Below are 17,400 nucleotides of genomic sequence, written 5' to 3'. Positions count from 1 at the left end.
ATTTTCCAAAAGTAGATTTTTCATTAACTATGATCATTCACAGTAATTGATTTAAAGATTTTTATTCCCTCCCAGAGAACTTGAAGTGTATAAAAGAGCAAAGATTGTCCATGTGAAGATGAATCATTTGCTTGATAACTTTTCATGTGGGTATGGTTATTTACATTACGAATATCCAAGACTAATGGACATTTTTCATGTGAATTAATTAGAAAAATTAGGAGCTTCTTGCTGTTGTGTGGGACCACATTGCACTTAATAATGTTAGTGAAATATTTGAGTCAGATTTAGCCCCAAGGAGAAGTCACTAGACATTTTAAAATGTAGGTTCTAAGAAATATGATATTTTAAGTAAATAATCATGGGTGTAAACCAAGATTTTTCCACAAGATATTCAATGAAGCATTTATCATCATAGTTGAACAATTAGAGGGAAAATACAATTAAAGCTTGACAAAAGTGCCTTGATTAAATGTCATAGTTTATGATATGACAAATATAGTATAAAACAGTGCAGATAATATGACCCAATTTATACACACACACACAGACACACACACACATACATGCACAAATACATATGCACAACAGTCCTGATCCACCTTAATCCACCTTTGTGATCATGAACCATGGCTTATTAGCTTCTGGTTCACCCTTCACTGGAAGGTGAAGCTTTTTGAGATCCCGGACTAACATGATGGGAAGTTTATCAAGCTTAGCTCCTGGATGAGCTCTAAGTGTTGACATTTGTCAGCCTTGTCATGTAAGAAAACCAAAACTCAGTTCCCATGTGGTTTCTTTCATATCTGTAAATGTCCTAAGGGTAAAAGGACTTTGCAATACTAGATTTACCACTATGGATTCTTGCTTTCTTGCGGAAGTAGGTCTAGTAATTCCTCATTATCTTTTTCTTCAACACTTAATTTTTTTTTTTCATTCAGCTATTTTAATAGTCCTCAGCCAGAAGGTTATTTTGAACTAATCAGCCCACCATTGATACTAAATCTATCTTTTTCACCTCATTTGAAGCAATTCAGTAGAGACAACCAAACATGACTTTTTACCTCCTTCAGAACACTGATAAGTACTCTTTTTCTTGTCCTTAAATAGAAATATTTGACAGGACGCCAGCATAATATTCAGTCAAAGAGATTTTGAGCAAGAGTTTCTGTTGATATTTTACCTCCCTAGTGTAGTTTATCTTCTGAAAAAAAGACATACATCATAAACAGAATGATTCCCAGTTTATCAACCCCAATTCTTATTTCAATATGAATTGTTATTCTGTGGTAGTGCATCAGTGTATACTACCTTTCCACATTTTTGTCTTTATTTATAGAAGAGGCCCAAAACTATATAATTGCATATTTGATATAGAATCAAATCACTCAACATTTGTGGCACGGCCATTGTGTGCCAAACAATATGCGCAGTGCTCTAGAGAGTTGACCATCTGACCCTGACTCCCCTCAAAAGAACTGGGAAGCAAGTCCTCTACTTGTTTTTTTTTTCTAGATGGATGAAAAACTACACAAAGCTCAATTAGAAAACAAGAGTCTTCAGGAGAAATTGAAAACTCTTAGCAGACAATATAAGATTGTCTTGCAGGAGGAGGATAAAGTTTTTATCCAGAAAAAGAAATTGCAGGATGAGTATGTTTCTATTTCTGATCCATACATGAATCAATATGCCATAGTTATGGGGTGCTTTCCTTGCTATCAAAGTGGTAACTCTTGGGGGGGGGTGTCAATGGGAGGGAAAAGAAGAAACATCTGTAACAAAAATAAATTAATAAAAATAATTTTTAAAAAAACCGAAGTGGTAACTCTCCACTTAAACTTATCCTAGTTTTAAAATCCATTGACAATGATATTTGTTACCTAATAGAATAAACACACTCCTAATCTGTCTCTATAATACTGAGTAAAATTTCCTTCATATAGGTCAGATTGAATTCATAAATGTCAAATGCATTATTTTTATTTCCAAGTCAGATTCATGAAAGAAAGAATAATCATACTTTTACTCTACAGGGCCATCTAGAGAAACTAGGCGATCTGCCTTCATCAGAAACGGGCTCTGCACCTGTATCCCCTATCCCAGAGAAGGGTTTGGTCACTGACACAGTCCTCTAACTTAGACACTGGGAAATTAGTCAAGGAAACTCTTATCTTTTACTACTCATTGCACTCCATTTAAGTACCATGGCTTATCAATTCCACCTCCCAAATACTTCTCAAATATACCCTATCCGCCTCTCCAACTTCATTCTTTTCACCCTTTTCAGCCTCTGGTTTGGCTTTCCCCTTAAAAGTTCCTCCCACTTTCTGCTTTACCACCTGTATCTCATCTACCTCCCTTCCGCCAGAATGATCCTCTGAAACATCCCTCTAATGTCATTCTTTTTCTTCAGTTATTGCATTGTCATCAACTCGGTAGAAATCCCTCTATCCTACTGAACTAGGAGCAGATCAGGGCATTGCCCCGTTTCACTCAGCACTGTATCCCTAAGGTCTTGTACATTGTTTAGCGGGCTGTGGGCATTCACCACTATCTTCTTAATAAATACTACAGAATAACATCTTGCAAGGATAAACTATGTAAATAATAATCAATCTCTACACTTGAAGTTAAATCTCATGGACATGTAACTGCAGTGCCCAGGCCCACTCATTGTAGAGCTAGGTTTGTGGTCATTGTTGTAGCACTTAAGCTGGAGAGAGCTGTTGGAGTAATGTTATCTCACCCAACTGAACAGCTTGCTGAGAATAATATTGTTAATCTTCTTTAGGCAAAACTTTCCTCAGATAAATACAAAGTTATCAGTTTGAAACATAAAATGTACTGATGATAAATAATGGTAACACTAAAATGTTTACCACCTTTATTGGTTTTTGTCTTCTTCAGCTTGAGCTTCTATAACAGAATACCACAAAGTGGGTTGTTTAAGCAACAGAAATGTATTTCTCTCAGTTCTGGAGGCTGGATATCCCAGATTAGGGAGCCAGCATTGTCAGATTCTGGTGACAGCTCTCTTCCTGGCTTGCAGATGGCCACTATCTCACTGTGTCCTCGAATGGAGGGAACAGAGCAAGCACTCTGGTGTCTTTTCTTAGAAGGACACTAATCCCTTCATAAGAGCCCCACCCTCATGACCTCATCTAAACCAAATCCCCTCCCAAGGGCCACATCTTCAAATACCTTCACATTGGTGGTTAGGGCTTCAACATATGAATTTGTGGAGGGCACAATTTAGTCCATAGTCGTTTTGAAGAACTACTTCACATAAAGTACTTTCTGTTACAGGCATGTTCCTATCAATGTGTGGAAATGTGAACAATACCATAATCTTCCTATTATTATTTCTGCAAGTTAGAGACCAAAAAATAATAATAATAACAAACCCCTTTTTATAAAATGCTTATATCTCATTTAATCCTTATACCTGGTGAGATAGGTATTGTAATCCCCATTGTATGGATGGGAAACAGAGACTCATTAACAGGTGAAGTTTCTTTTCAAGATCTCGCTCCTGGAAAGAGGTAGAGCCAGTGTCCAAAATTGATCTGATTGACCTCTTCACCTTTCACAAAAGAACATGGCGGAATTGATAAATGTAGTAGGAGAGACATACCCACTCAGAAGGATAAAGTACTGTAGAGCTGTTATTCTTAATTAGCTTGGGGATTTTCATACATTTAGATTTTGTCACCACAGCAGAAAGACTTTGCTTCTACTTTTACTGATTGATTGGGAAAATCCACTGGATAAATAGTTTATGAACTGAATTTTCCAAACTATTTTTGAAATTTTTGTAATGAATGACATGCTTTTATCATGCTGAGGATTTAAAAATAATTATTTAAACTTTTAACATGATAGCTCTGTTTTTTTGTTCATGGTAGAAATCGTAGACAAATGGCATTTATTGCTCAGAAAGAAAACTTCCTATCACAAAGAAAAGTAGACATCAAAAATATGGAAGAAGGACTGATCACACTTACTGAACTTCATCGGTATGTTTGTTACCTTTGGAATCTTTAGTCTGCATTCTTCCCCGCATTTGTTTTTTTCATAAATAGTAGCCAATTTATAATATACTGTATAAAAGGAGATTTATAATTAGCTCTCTTTGTTTTACAAGTTAGGGCTCTAACAAAAAGAATGGGCCCAAACATTATGACAACACCACCCCTATGATGTGCATTTCTACCATTCTAAATTACTTTAATATCTCTTTTAATTTTTTTGATTAGAGAAGTAATATCTATACCTGATTTTATTTATTTATTTTCTTTATTGATTTTTTTTTTTTTTTTTTAGAGAGAAAGGAAGGGAGAGGGAGAGAGAGAGAGATAGAAACACCGACAAGTGGACAAGTGAGAACATTGATTGGCCGCCTCCTGCATGCCCCCAACCTGGGCATGTGCCCTGACTGGGAATTCAACTGGCAACCTCTTGGAATTTTAAAATTCAAATATAGAAATGTGTAACTTAGCCCTGGCTGGTGTGGCTCAGCGGTTAGAGTGTTGGACTGCAGACCGATGAGTCACGGGTTCGATTTGGGTCAAGGGCACGTACCTTGGTTGAGGTTCATCCCCAGCCATGGTCTGGTCATGTGGGAGGCAGCCAGTTAATGTGACTCTATCACATCGATGTTTCTCTCTCTCTCTCTCTCTCTCTCTCTCTCTTCCTCTCTTCCCCTCCCTCTCTCTCTCTCTCTCCCTCTCCCTCTCTCTCTCCCTCCCTCCCTCCTACCCACTCTATCTAATAATAAATAGAAAAATATCCTCAGGTAAGGAATGAAAAAAAATGAAATGTGTTATTTAGAGAATAAAAGTTACCTAATCCCGCCAGAGATAATCATGTTAACAGTTTGCTATACATGCTTTCTAATATATGTGTATATATATATTTATATATATGTATGTACAGAGTGTCCCAAAAAATGTATACACAACTTTGAATAATTGTAAAGCTAGTGTTTATTAAAATACATTTTATTTTCAAAATGTAAAAGAATCTACAGATGCCCTGTATACCTTTTTTAGAGACACCCTGTACATAGGACCTCTTTCTTCATTCTTTTCTCTAACTGCATAGTATTTCTTTTACAGATTACACTGTATTTTATTGAACCAATACTCTATTGACGGACATTTGGGTTTTTTTCTGTTTCCTATATCACAAACAGTTTTCAAAATTAACATCAACATATCTCTGTCAATCTATGTGACTATTTCTCTATAATAAGTCCTAAAAGTTGAATTACTGGATCAAAGAGGGTTGTATATTTTTTATTTTTACAATTATTATCAAAATTCCCTATATAACTATTCTATCACTTGACACTCTCACTAACACTAGGCATAAAACAACTTATACTTTAGTTGGACACGTGATCAATACTATCACACATGCATTAACAAATGAATCGTGTGTGACTGAAGGGTAGTGTGAATTATAAAAAACAATCAGAGAAGGATGAAAGAAAGTGAAGTCAAGGAGTTCTTTATTATATAAGATTTAAAACTTCAACTAGACCTTTGAAAGCAAAGATTTTCTGTTTGGTTATCAAATGAAGAATAATACCACCACAGAGAGAGAGAGAGACAAGATTTGAATATAGGACACTGACGAGACCAACTCCTAGAAAACTAAGATGGGTGGTGATGAGGATTCAACAACAACAGAAATGTAGAACAAGGCAGGAGGACAAGCTTTTTGGTTGCTTGTCCATATATTGTTAAATAATATATTTAAACATGTATTTCTCTTCATATGAGCCCAGGAAAGGAAGCTATAAACTTTTCACTATACAGAGCAGAGAAATAGCCCTCCCAGTGTGGCTCAATTCCTGGTCAGGGCACATGCCCAGGTTGTGGGCCCAATCCCCAGTGGGGGGCATGCAGGAGGCGGCCAATAGATGTTCTCTCTCATTGATGTTTCTCTCTCTCCCTCTCCCTTCCTCTCTCTCTAAAATCAATAAAGGAAAAAAAATTTTTTTTTAAAGAGCAGGAAAATAGAACTGGGTTGATTAGGGTTTTATTTTCCTCATAAATAATGCAAATTTATAATGAATTATTGTATCATCATTACTCTGGTCACCAGGAAGCTCAGAGCCGAATTTGGCCCAGTATTGGTATCCATTAAGGATTTTTAAAATATTACTATTGTTTTATTTTAAGCTAGTCAACTTCTTTGTGGATTAAATTAAATATGTAAATAAATAAAATCAATTACACTGGGCAAATTGTAAAGTTCTAGGGGAGGATATTAAGTTTATTAGGTAAGAAATTGAGAATTCATACTATTATTTCAAATAGAGAAAAAAACATGAGCACAATGTGTTTGTAGTTTATTTAATAGTGTTTCATATTCTAAGTTTCATTTATGAATATTTCTGTCTTTTAAAAAGATATAAAGTCACATTTTACTTATGTGGCCTTCCATTCATCACTGTGCCTGAAGCACTTAACGGGAAAAAGGGAATAAAAGTAGTAGTTTTCTAATATCTACGTTAGAGTCTTCACATTTTCATCCATTTTAGATTCACCAGAAAAATCTTCCATCCTTAATTACTGTTTACCCCTAGTTCAAGAATTTCTATTGACTTCCTGAATTAAACATTGTATTAAATCATAACTCAATTTAGAATTCAGAGTTTCTCACCAGTTTGTTGACTTAACCCCCCCCTATATCGTGATGTTATTTCCCTTCCCATCCCTCTGTATGCACCAAGCCTGTCTTCCTCACAGGAGTCCTGACTTGCAGTTCCTTCCCCCTGTGTCTTTGCAAATGATGACATCCTTTCCTTGGTGAGACTGCTCCTCCATTCTGGCAGTCCACCTTCCTCCTCCTACTAACCATGAACCTGCAGTGACCTTTCCCCAAATGCCCCCCAGAATCTATTCTGTATCCTTGGATTTCCTTTTCAGTACTTGCAAAAATCAGTGTGTGCTGGCACAGAACTGTAATTCTGTTAGTTTGCCACTAAAATCTTCAGTTTTACATGGTTTGTTTTGTCTCCCAATTAGGCAGTAACCTTATTGGGCATAAGAATTATACATTAAGTTTTATGTATTCTAAGGGCTCCCACAAATGCCAAATATATCTTTTTATGTTTTTAGAGCATCAAAGGACGTCTATCGGAAACAAATAAAAATCCTGAGTGATAACCTGGAAAGAGAACGTCAGAGACGGTAAAGAACGCAAGTTCCTTTGTGTTATAAATAGTGTGTGTTATATATTATCTCAATGAACACTGCCCCAAAGTAGGGAGGAAATCAGAGGTCTTGGTGGTTGCTAGAGTCCACGGAACTGATTATCCTAAGTTAAATTGTGTAATTTCTCTCAGATCTAGATGTGTGTGTAAGTTTGATTTTTTTTTTTTTTTTTGGCATTGAACAGAACCAGAGTTTTTCATTTCAGATGAGTGGAGTCATGAAAGAGTAAAAGTAAAATTGCCAAGATTTCTGAAATGCCTCTTGCACATCCAGGCTTCCGTGTGGACAGGAGGGGATGAGCAGGGTCAGAGGAGAGGGACTGGGAGTACAGGTCTGCAGACGGGCGGTTCGACTGCTCTGCCTCTAACGAGCTGTGCGACCAAGGCCCAGTTACTTAATGATCTCTCTGCTTCCATCCTTATAAAGTGGGGAATGATAGTAGCAGCTACCTTGTAATGGTAAATGAGATGACCCACGTAAAGTATTTTGATCAGCATCAGCAGCTAGGAAGCACGTGGGAAAACTTAGCTCTACTTTATTATTGTTGTCATGGGCATTAATATGATGTATAAGACGTGAATTGCACGTTTTCACCCCCAATTATGTAGCTTTTTAATGTGGTAGAGAGAAAAATTTGAGAACCTGGAAGCTTGAAATCTGTTATTAGCCCTTTGGGTAGTTTAGGTAATTCCATTACTATTCTGCCTGGGCCTCCTCTTTTTCCTCTTGCCCCTGAAGCTTTCTCATTTCTGTCCTTCACCTAAAGGGGGCGCGCTGCCAAGTGCGGTTTGTCCGCTGTCCTCCTGGATGTGCCCATACAGCTTCTTACTTCGAAGCAGCGTCCGGGTCCCGCATCGGCATCGAGGCAGTCAACGTTTTGACTGTTTTTTTCAGTGAACGCGCAGTCTGCATCACCAATAGCACAAACCGTTTTCTGTAATTGTAGTAGAATTTGTTTTGTTTTGCATTTCTTCATCTTTTCAGCAGACTGTTATGTCAATTTAATGATTCTTTGTCCTAATCTCTAGTATTATAACTCAGTGGAAAATAGCTTGTTTGAGAAAAGGCCATGAACGTTGGCTACTCAGGACAAAAACGGAATTACAAGAAATTATGGATCAAATTCAGATCACAGACTCTAGACGCAATCGGCTATTAGAAGAGGTAAGGGAACGCAACAGACTTAGTATTAGTCCCCTACATTGCGTATCAGTAATGCTCCTTCAATATTTAATTTAACCAAAAGAGATTTTCCTTTCTGTTGACTTCATGTTTAGGGTGCATTATGTAACTTTCTTAATAAGTATATCTATTTGCTGTGTATTAAGTGTAGGAATTTAGCAAACGAGGTAGCAGTTCTCTCCAGGATATGCTTTTGAAGCCTGTAATCAGAAGCTTGATAGTTTGTCAAGAATTTATCTCTAAAAATAAAGAGACCAAACATCATTTATTTAGCTTCCATATTCACCCTCTGCCCTCCTCCATCGTCCACCACTCCATCCTCCATGCCCTCATGTCATTTATAGATATTGTTTGGTGAAGAACTCAATCTCCGAAGGGGGGCGGGCCTTCTCACTGGTTATTGAGAACTAATGACCTGAAATCAGAGTCACATTTCATGCAACAAGATATTAATATACCTGGGTGTTTGAAAATATAAGAATGACGACTTCTGGTCAAGATGACAGCATAGCTAAACGCGGTATCACCTCCTCCCACAACCACATCAAAATTACAACCAAACTACAACACAGCCATCTTCAGAACCACCTGAAATTGAGCTGAATGGAATTCCTACAACTATGGAATTAAAGCAGCAGCCACATCCAGACTGGTAGGAGGGGCGGAGGCGGACAGGCTGGTCTCACACCCACGTGTGGCGGATAAAAATCAGGAGGATACCTCTGCTGGGAAGGTCCTCCCTGAGGACTGAGGGGTCCCTGTCCCACACCAGGCCCCCAGCTCAGGGTTCCTAATGCCAGGAAGGGAAGTCCCATAACTTCTGGCTGGAAAACCAGCAGGAACTGAGACCCAGGGAGGCTGAGGCGGCTGGAGCCCCAGGCAGCTCCTCTTAAAGGGGCCACTCACGGACTTACTCAGACTTGCTCCTTCCAAGCTTGGAGGGCAGGCACCGTGAAAGGCACAAAAGAGATACAGAGAAGAACTGAACTGTCTGGCCTCCAATCAAGGGCTGGAGAGGCAACTTTCTTTCAGACAGATATGCTGGAGGAGGCCTTTGTTCCTTTGGTGAGCCCTTCCCCAGGGAGGCAGCCAGGGCCATATCTGGGACTCCAGCAACCTGGCTCACACTCTGCCCCACCCCAGTGATTCCCTGAGGCCCTGCCCCACCCAACTTTTGGGCCCATGCAAGTTGTTTCCAGTGGATTGGCCTGTCTTGGATCCTACTTCAGAGTTTCCTAAAATCTCTCAAACAAGCAGCATCTGGTCTCAGTGAGCCCCATACCTCTCTTTAAGTGACCCCAGACCTGGCACTAGAAGCAGCCAACCTTGACTCACAGCTTGACTTTGCCTGGGCACCTCCAAGCCCAGCACAAGAAGCAGCCATCTGCAGATCACTTTGTAGCTTATGCTGGGTGGCCCTGGATAGAACATAGGCAGTGGCTGACCTTGCCCCAGAGCCAGCACACCCAGTGGACAGCCTCAGACCACATTTAAACACACCACCCAATCACCTCCACAAGTGACACACTCAATGAGTGGACTCAGTGGGTACCAAGCCCTGCTGAAGTAAGTCTTGCTCTGTGTGGTGGGCTCCTGCACAGCTGATCCTCCAACGGAGTCGCAGGCCAGTGGTCAGTGGGCACAGCCAGTCCTCGCAGCTGATCAGCCTGAGTAAATCCCTCCCACTGACGTGCCAACAGCAATCAAGACTCAATTACAACAGAAGGGTGTACAGTCCACACTAGGGGTGCACCTTGAGGGCCCAGCTGGGGTGATCAGGGAGGCTGTGCCACTGGACCCTACAGGACACCTACAATAATAGGCCACCCTATGAAGCCTAGGAGACATAGCAACTCTACCTAATACCTAGAAACAATCACAGGGAAACAGCCAAAATGAGGAGACAAACATGCCTCAAATGAAAGAAAAGAACAAAACTCCAGGAAAAGAACTAAACAAAATGGAGATAAGCAATCTGATGCAGAGTTCAAAACACTAGTTGTAAGGTTGCCCAAGGAATTTAGCGAGACATTCAAGGAACTTAGTGAGACCTTCAAGGAACTTAAGGAGATCTCCAAGGAAATTAGTGAGAACATCAGCAACATAAAAAAGGACTAATCATAAATTAAGGATGCACTAACTGAAATAAAGAATAATTTACAGGGAATCAATAGTAGAGTAAGTAAGCCAAGAAGCAAACCATCAATTTGGAATATAACAAAGCAAAAAATGCCCAATCAGAACAGCAAAAAGAAAAAAGAATCCAAAAAAAACTGAGGATAGTGTAAGGAGCCTCTGGAACAACTTCAAGCATGCCAACATTCACATCTTAGGGGTGCCAGAAGGAGAAGAGAGAGAACAAGAAATTGAAAACCTATTTGAAACAATAATGACAGAAAACTTCCCTGACTTGATGAAGGAAACAGACATATATAGTCCAGGAAGCACAGAGAGTCCCAAACAAGATGAACCCAAAGAGGTCCACACCAAGACACATCACCATCAAAATGCCAAAGGTTAAAGACAAAGTAGGAATGTGTTTTTTTTTTTTATGAATTTTTAGTTACAGATATTTTATCTTTTTACCCCATTGGCACCCCCCACCCCACCCCACCTCCGCCCCGTCCCCGGCTTAGTTGTCCATGTCCATTGGTCATGCATACATGCATATAAGTTCTGTGGTTTATCTCTTCCCACTCCCCCACCCCCTCACCCCCTCTTCTGAGGGATGTCAGTCTGTGCCCTACTTCCATGTTTCTGGGTCTACTGTATTCCTCAGACTGTTATGTTCATTATATTCTGTATATAAGTGAGATCATGTGGTATTTGTCTTTTTCTGCTTGGCTTCTTTCACTTAGGATAATACTTTCCAGGTCCCTCCATGTCGTCTCAAAGGATAAGAGATCTTTCTTTCTTACTGCTGCGTAGTACTCCATTGTGTATATGTACCACTGCTTTTTTATCCATTCGTCTACTGGTGGACACTTGGGTTGTTTCCAGATCTTAGCTATTGTAAATAGTGCTGCTATGAACATGGGGGTACATATATTCTTCCTGATTGGTGTTTCAGGCTTCTTAGGGTATATTCCCAGCAGTGGGATCACTAGGTCAAATGGAAGTTCAATTTTTAATTTTTTGAGGTAGCACCATATTGTTTTCCATAGCGGCTGCACCAGTCTGCATTCCCACCAGCAGTGTATTAGAGTCCCCTTTTCTCCACACCCTCGCCAACACTTGTTGTTTGATGATTTGTTGATGGCGGCCATTCTGACAGGTGTGAGGTGATACCTCATTGTTGTTTTAATTTGCATCTCTCTGATGATTAGTGATGTTGAGCATTTCTTCATATGTCTCTTGGCCATTTGTATGTCCTGTTTGGAGAGGTGTCTATTCAGCTCCTCTGCCCATTTTTTAATTGGGTTCTTTGTCTTCCTTTTGTGGAGTTGTATGAGCACTCGGTATATATTGGAAATTAACCCCTTATCTGATACATCATTGGCGATGATGTTCTCCCATACAGTGGGTTGCCTTTCCATTTTGATGATTGTTTCTTTTGCTGTGCAGAAGCTTTTTAGTTTGATGTAGTCCCATGTGTTCATTTTCTCCTTTATTTCTGTTGCCTTAGGTGATGTATCAGTGAAAATTCTGCTCCGTATGATGTCCGAAATTTTGTTGCCTACATTTTCTTCTAGAATTTTTATGGATTCACGGGTCACATTTAAGTCTTTTATCCATTTTGAGTTTATTTTTGTGTATGGTGTAAGTTGATGGTCTAGTTTCATTTTTTTGCATGTAGCTGTCCAATTTTCCCAACACCATTTATTAAAGAGGCTGTCTTTACTCCACTGTATGCTCTTGCCACCTTTGTCAAATATTAATTGAGCGTATTGCCTTGAGTCCATTTCTGGGTTTTCAGTTCTGTTCCACTGGTCTATATGCCTGTTCTTTTGCCAGTACCAGGCTGTTTTGGTTACAGTCACTTTGTAGTATAACCTGATATCTGGTGTTGTGATCCCACCTACTTTGTTCTTCTTTTTCAAGATTGCTGTGGCTATTCGGGGTCTTTTTTGGTTCCATATGAACTTTTGAAGTATTTGTTCTAGTTCTATGAAATATGTTGTTGGTATTTTGATGGGGATTGCATTGAATCTATAGATTGCTTTGGGCAGTATGGACATTTTAATGATGTTAATTCTTCCAATCCATGAACAGGGTATGTGCTTCCACTTTTTTATATCTTCCTCTATTTCTTTTTTCAATGACCTGTAGTTTTCTGCAAATAGGTCCTTTACTTCTTTGGTTAAGTTTATTCCTAGGTATCGTAATTTTTTTGGCCTGATGGTAAATGGGATTGTTTTTTCACTTTCTCTTTCTGTGAGTTCATCATTGGTGTACAAGAATGCCGTAGATTTCTTGATGTTAATTTTGTATCCTGCTACTTTGCCAAATTCATTTATTAAGTCTAGTAGATTTTTGATGGAGTCTTTAGGGTTTTCTGTGTATAATATCATGTCATCTGCAAATAATGACAGTTTCACTTCCTCCTTTCCAATTTGGATCCCTTTTATTTTTTCTTCATGTCTGATTGCTGTGGCTAAGACTTCCAGTACAATGTTAAATAAGAGTGGCGAAAGTGGACATCCCTGTCTTGTTCCTGTTCTTAACGGAAATGTTTTTAGTTTGTGTCCATTGAGTATGATGTTGGCTGTAGGTCTTTCATATATGGCCTTTATTATGTCGAGATATGATCCCTCTATTCCTACATTGCTGAGCGTTTTTATCCAAAATGGATGCTGGATTTTGTCGAATGCTTTTTCAGCATCTATTGATATGATCATGTGGTTTTTATTCTTCATTTTGTTTATGTGGTGTATCACGTTTATTGATTTGCGAATATTGTACCAGCCTTGCATCCCTGGAATGAATCCCACTTGGTCATGGTGAATAATTTTTTTGATGTATTTCTGGATCCGATTTGCTAATATTTTGTTCAGGATTTTGGCGTCTATGTTCATCAGGGATATTGGCCTGTAGTTTTCTTTCTTCGTAGTGTCTTTTTCTGGTTTTGGAATTAGAATTATGCTGGCCTCATAGAACGTGTTTGGAAGTCTTCCTTCTTCTTGAATTTTTTGAAATAGTTTGAGGAGAATGGGTGTTAGTTCTTTTTTGAATGTTCGGTAAAACTCCCCCGTGAAGCCATCTGGGCCTGGGCTTTTGTTTGCTGGGAGAGTCTTGATTACCTCTTCAATTTCCTTAGTTGTTATTGGTCTGTTCAAGTTTTCTCTCTCTTTCGGGAATAGTTTTGGGAGACTGTGTGTTTCTAGAAATTTGTCCATTTCACTTAGATTGTCGAATTTGTTGCCATATAGTTGTTCATAGTAGTTGTTAATGATCTTTTGTATTTCCGTGGTGTTGGTTGTTACTTCCCTTTCATTTCTTATTTTGTGTTTTTGGGTTCTCTCTGTTTCTTGGTGAGTCTAGCTAAGGGTCCATCAATCTTGTTTATCTTTTCGAAAAACCAGCTCTCTGTTTCATTGATCCTTTGAATTGTTTTTTTGGTCTCTATGTCATTTATTTCTGCTCTGATCTTTACTATTTCCTTCCTTCTACTTGCTCTGGGGTTTTCTTTTTGTTTGCTTTCTAATTCTTTAAGTTGTGAGGTTAGACAGTCAATTAGAAATTTTTCTTGTTTTTTGAGGTAGGCCTGTAGTGCTATGAACTTCCCTCTCAGAACTGCTTTCGCTGCATCCCATAGATTTTGTGTTGTTGTGTGTTCGTTTTCGTTGGTTTCCAGGAAGTTTTTAATTTCTTCCTTGATCTCCTCGGTGACCCATTCATTGTTTAATAACATGCTATTTAGCCTCCATGTGTTGAAATGTCTTTGCATGTTCTTGTTGCAATTGATTTCTAGTTTCATGCCATTGTGATCTGAGAAGATGCTTGATATGATTTCAATCTTCTTGAACTTGTAGAGATTTAGTTTGTGTCCTATCATGTGGTCTATCTTTGAGAATGTCCCATGTGCACTTGAGAAGAATGTGTATTCTGTAGTTTTGCGGTGTAATTCTCTGTAGATATCTATTAAATCCATTTGGTCTAGTGCTTCATTTAGAGTCTCTGTTTCCTTGCTAATTTTTTGCCTAGAGGATCTATCCAGTGCTGTCAACGGGGTGTTGAAGTCCCCTGCTATGATTGTATTGTAGTTGATTTCTCCTTGGAAGTCCTCCAGAAGATTTTTAATATATTTTGGTGCTCCTATATTGGGTGCATATATGTTTATCAAGGTTATATCTTCCTGTTGGAATGATCCTTTCAATATTATGTAGTGGCCGTCTTTGTCTCTAGTTATGGTCTTCATTTTGAAATCTATTTTATCAGATATGAGAATTGCTACCCCAGCTTTTTTTTGCTTTCCATTTGCTTGGAAAAATTTTTTCCATCCCTTCACTTTCAACCTATGTGAGTCTTTTGTTGAGAGGTGGGTCTCTTGTAAACAACATATAGATGAGTCATGCTTTCTTATCCAATCAGCTACTCTGTGTCTTTTTATGGGAGCATTCAATCCATTTACGTTTAAGGTGATTATTGATATGTACTTATTTATTGCCATTTTTGTTTAGTGTGGTTCTATTTTTCTTCCCATTTCTACTGCTAATTACAGCAGTCCTTTTAACATTTCTTGCAGTGCTGGTTTGGTGCTAATATATTCCCTTAGCCTTTTTTTGTCTGGGAAGCTCTTTATTTGATCCTTTATTTTGAATGATAGCCTTGCTGGGTAGAGTAGTCTTGGATTCAGATTCTTGTTTTTCATGACTTTGATTACTTCATGCCATTCTCTTCTGGCCTGTAGTGTTTCTTGTGAGAAGTCAGCTGAGAGCCTTATGGGGTTCCCTTTGTAGGTAACCTGTTGCTTATCTCTTGCTGCTTTTAGGATTCTCTCTTTGTCTTTAATTTGTGGCATTTTAATTACTATGTGTCTTGGTGTGGGCCTGTTTGGGTTCTTCTTACTTGGGACTCTCTGTGCTTCTTGAACTTGAATGCCTTCTTCCTTCACCAAATTAGGGAAGTTTTCTCTCACTATTTTTTTGAATATATTCTCTATCCCTTGCTCATTTTCTTTTTTTTCGGGGACTCCTATGATGCGAATATTATTACGTTTCCAGTTGTCCCATAGTTCTCTTAAGCTGTCTTCCTGTTTTTTAATAGTTTTTTCCTTTTGTTTTTCTGATTGGTTGATTTTTTCTACCCTGTCTTCTAATTCACTGATCCGGTCCTCAGCTTCCTCTACTCTGCTTTTTAAACCTTCCAATGTGTTTTTCATTTCTGATATGTCATTTTTTATCTCTTCTTGTTGGTTTTTAATTTCCAATTGGCTTATTTTCAATGTCTCTATGTCCTTACTCATGCTGTTCAGCTTTCTCAAGATCATGGCTCTGAATTCTAGCTCTGTTAACATGCCTAATTGCTCCACATTGATCTCATCTTCGGTGGAGGTCTCTTGCTCTTTCATTTGGCTTCTGTTTCTGTGTTTCACCATTTTGGCTATCACTGTGGGCTTTGGAGCCTGTCAAGTTCTCCCTGTGGGTGTTGGTGTTCTGCTGTTTGTGGCTCCCTCTCCTGTGTTTAGATGAGCGAGGGAGGACCCACGTTGAACACCACTGTCAAGTCTTACTTTCCTGGTTAAAGTTGCCAGCCCAGGAAAGGTACTGTTATCCTCTAGCTTTTTACCTGGAGGCTAGCAGTCGAGGTTACTTGATGAGTTTTGCATTGTCAGTTGATTGAAAAGCTCCCTCAGGTGCTTAGCACAAGGGGATTTCCTGAGGGTGGGGCAGATGCTGTTGTTAATGAGCCTCAATTAGCACTTCAATGGCCCACAGGGTGGGGTTGGATCTCCGAGGGAGGGGCTGCTGCCTCTCTTCAGAGCCCTGGGAAGGAGCAATGTGGCCACCGTCCTGCGTGGCTGCACTCAGCCAAAGCTCTGAGCGCCCTCCAGATCCCGAGTGTCCCGACACAGTTCCAGTCCAGTCTGCCCTCCCTCTGCCGGAGCCCAAGGTGAGTGGCTGTGGCTGTTTCAGCCTCTGTCCCGGCTCTGCGCTGTGGAGCCGCCTGGGAGTGTAACCCGAGGGCGCTGCTCCCAGCTGAGGCCGCTGCCGAGCTGCCGACCGTGGGCTCCCAGCCCCGTCTCACGCCTTCGCAAGCCTACCGGGATGGAGTCAGTGTCCCTCGTTGTATGGTCCTCACAAGCTGCTTTTCTGTTGGTTTTTCCCGTCGATTTGTCTGTGTTATAGTTGTAATTCCAGTTTGGTTCTGGGAGACGGTCTGTGTAGCTTCCGTTCACTCCGCCGCCATTTTTTCCAGTCCAAAGTGGGAATGTTAAAAGTAGCAAGAGAAAAGCAGTTTGTTACCTACAAAGAAGCTTCCATAAGACCGTCAGCTGATTTCTGAAAAGAAACTTTGCAGGCCAGAAGGGAGTGGCAAGAGATATTCAAGGTGATGAAAAGCAACAACCTACAACCAAGATTACTCTATCCTGCAAAGCTATCATATAGAATCAATGGCCATTTCAAGAGTTTCCCAGACAAGAGAGAGCTAAAGGAGTTCATCACCACCAAACCAGTATTATATGAAATGTTGAAGGGTCTTCTTGAAGGAGAAGAACTAAAATATGAACAATAAAATGGCAATTAATACATATCTATCAACAATTGAATCTACAAACAAAATGAGTAAGCAGAAGAGAAACAGACTCATAGGTACAGAGAACTTTCTGTTGCTTGCCTGATGGGCAGGGGTTGGAGGGATGGGTGAAAAAGATAATGGAATTAAGAAGTACAAATTCGTTATTAGACTGATGAACCTCAAAGGGAAGGGGGAGGGAGGACAGGATGAGATAAACCAAAGAACTTCTATGCATATATGCACAAGCAATTGACACTGACAATAGTGTGGGGAAGGCAGGAGGGGGGCGGGATTAGGGAGGAGGGGGTCAGTG

The 17,400-nt window shown here is 39.6% G+C and overlaps 1 protein-coding gene across 1 annotated transcript in view; it reads left to right on the top strand.

Annotated features, from left to right (window-relative positions):
• CCDC175 (coiled-coil domain containing 175) overlaps positions 1-17,400 on the top strand; it is a 59,219-nt gene that overhangs the window by 26,611 nt on the left and 15,208 nt on the right. The window contains exons 9-12 of the mRNA XM_036251072.1: positions 1,516-1,652; positions 3,906-4,016; positions 7,131-7,202; positions 8,255-8,390. Coding sequence (XP_036106965.1) covers positions 1,516-1,652; positions 3,906-4,016; positions 7,131-7,202; positions 8,255-8,390 — 456 coding nt within the window. The remainder of the gene's footprint in view (positions 1-1,515; positions 1,653-3,905; positions 4,017-7,130; positions 7,203-8,254; positions 8,391-17,400) is intronic.

The sequence above is a fragment of the Molossus molossus genome, unplaced genomic scaffold (assembly GCF_014108415.1).
Source record: "Molossus molossus isolate mMolMol1 unplaced genomic scaffold, mMolMol1.p scaffold_m16_p_1, whole genome shotgun sequence".
Classification (NCBI taxonomy): Eukaryota; Metazoa; Chordata; class Mammalia; order Chiroptera; family Molossidae; genus Molossus; species Molossus molossus.
Note: the sequence above shows the minus strand (reverse complement) of the source record. Positions and strands in the feature narration are given on the sequence as shown.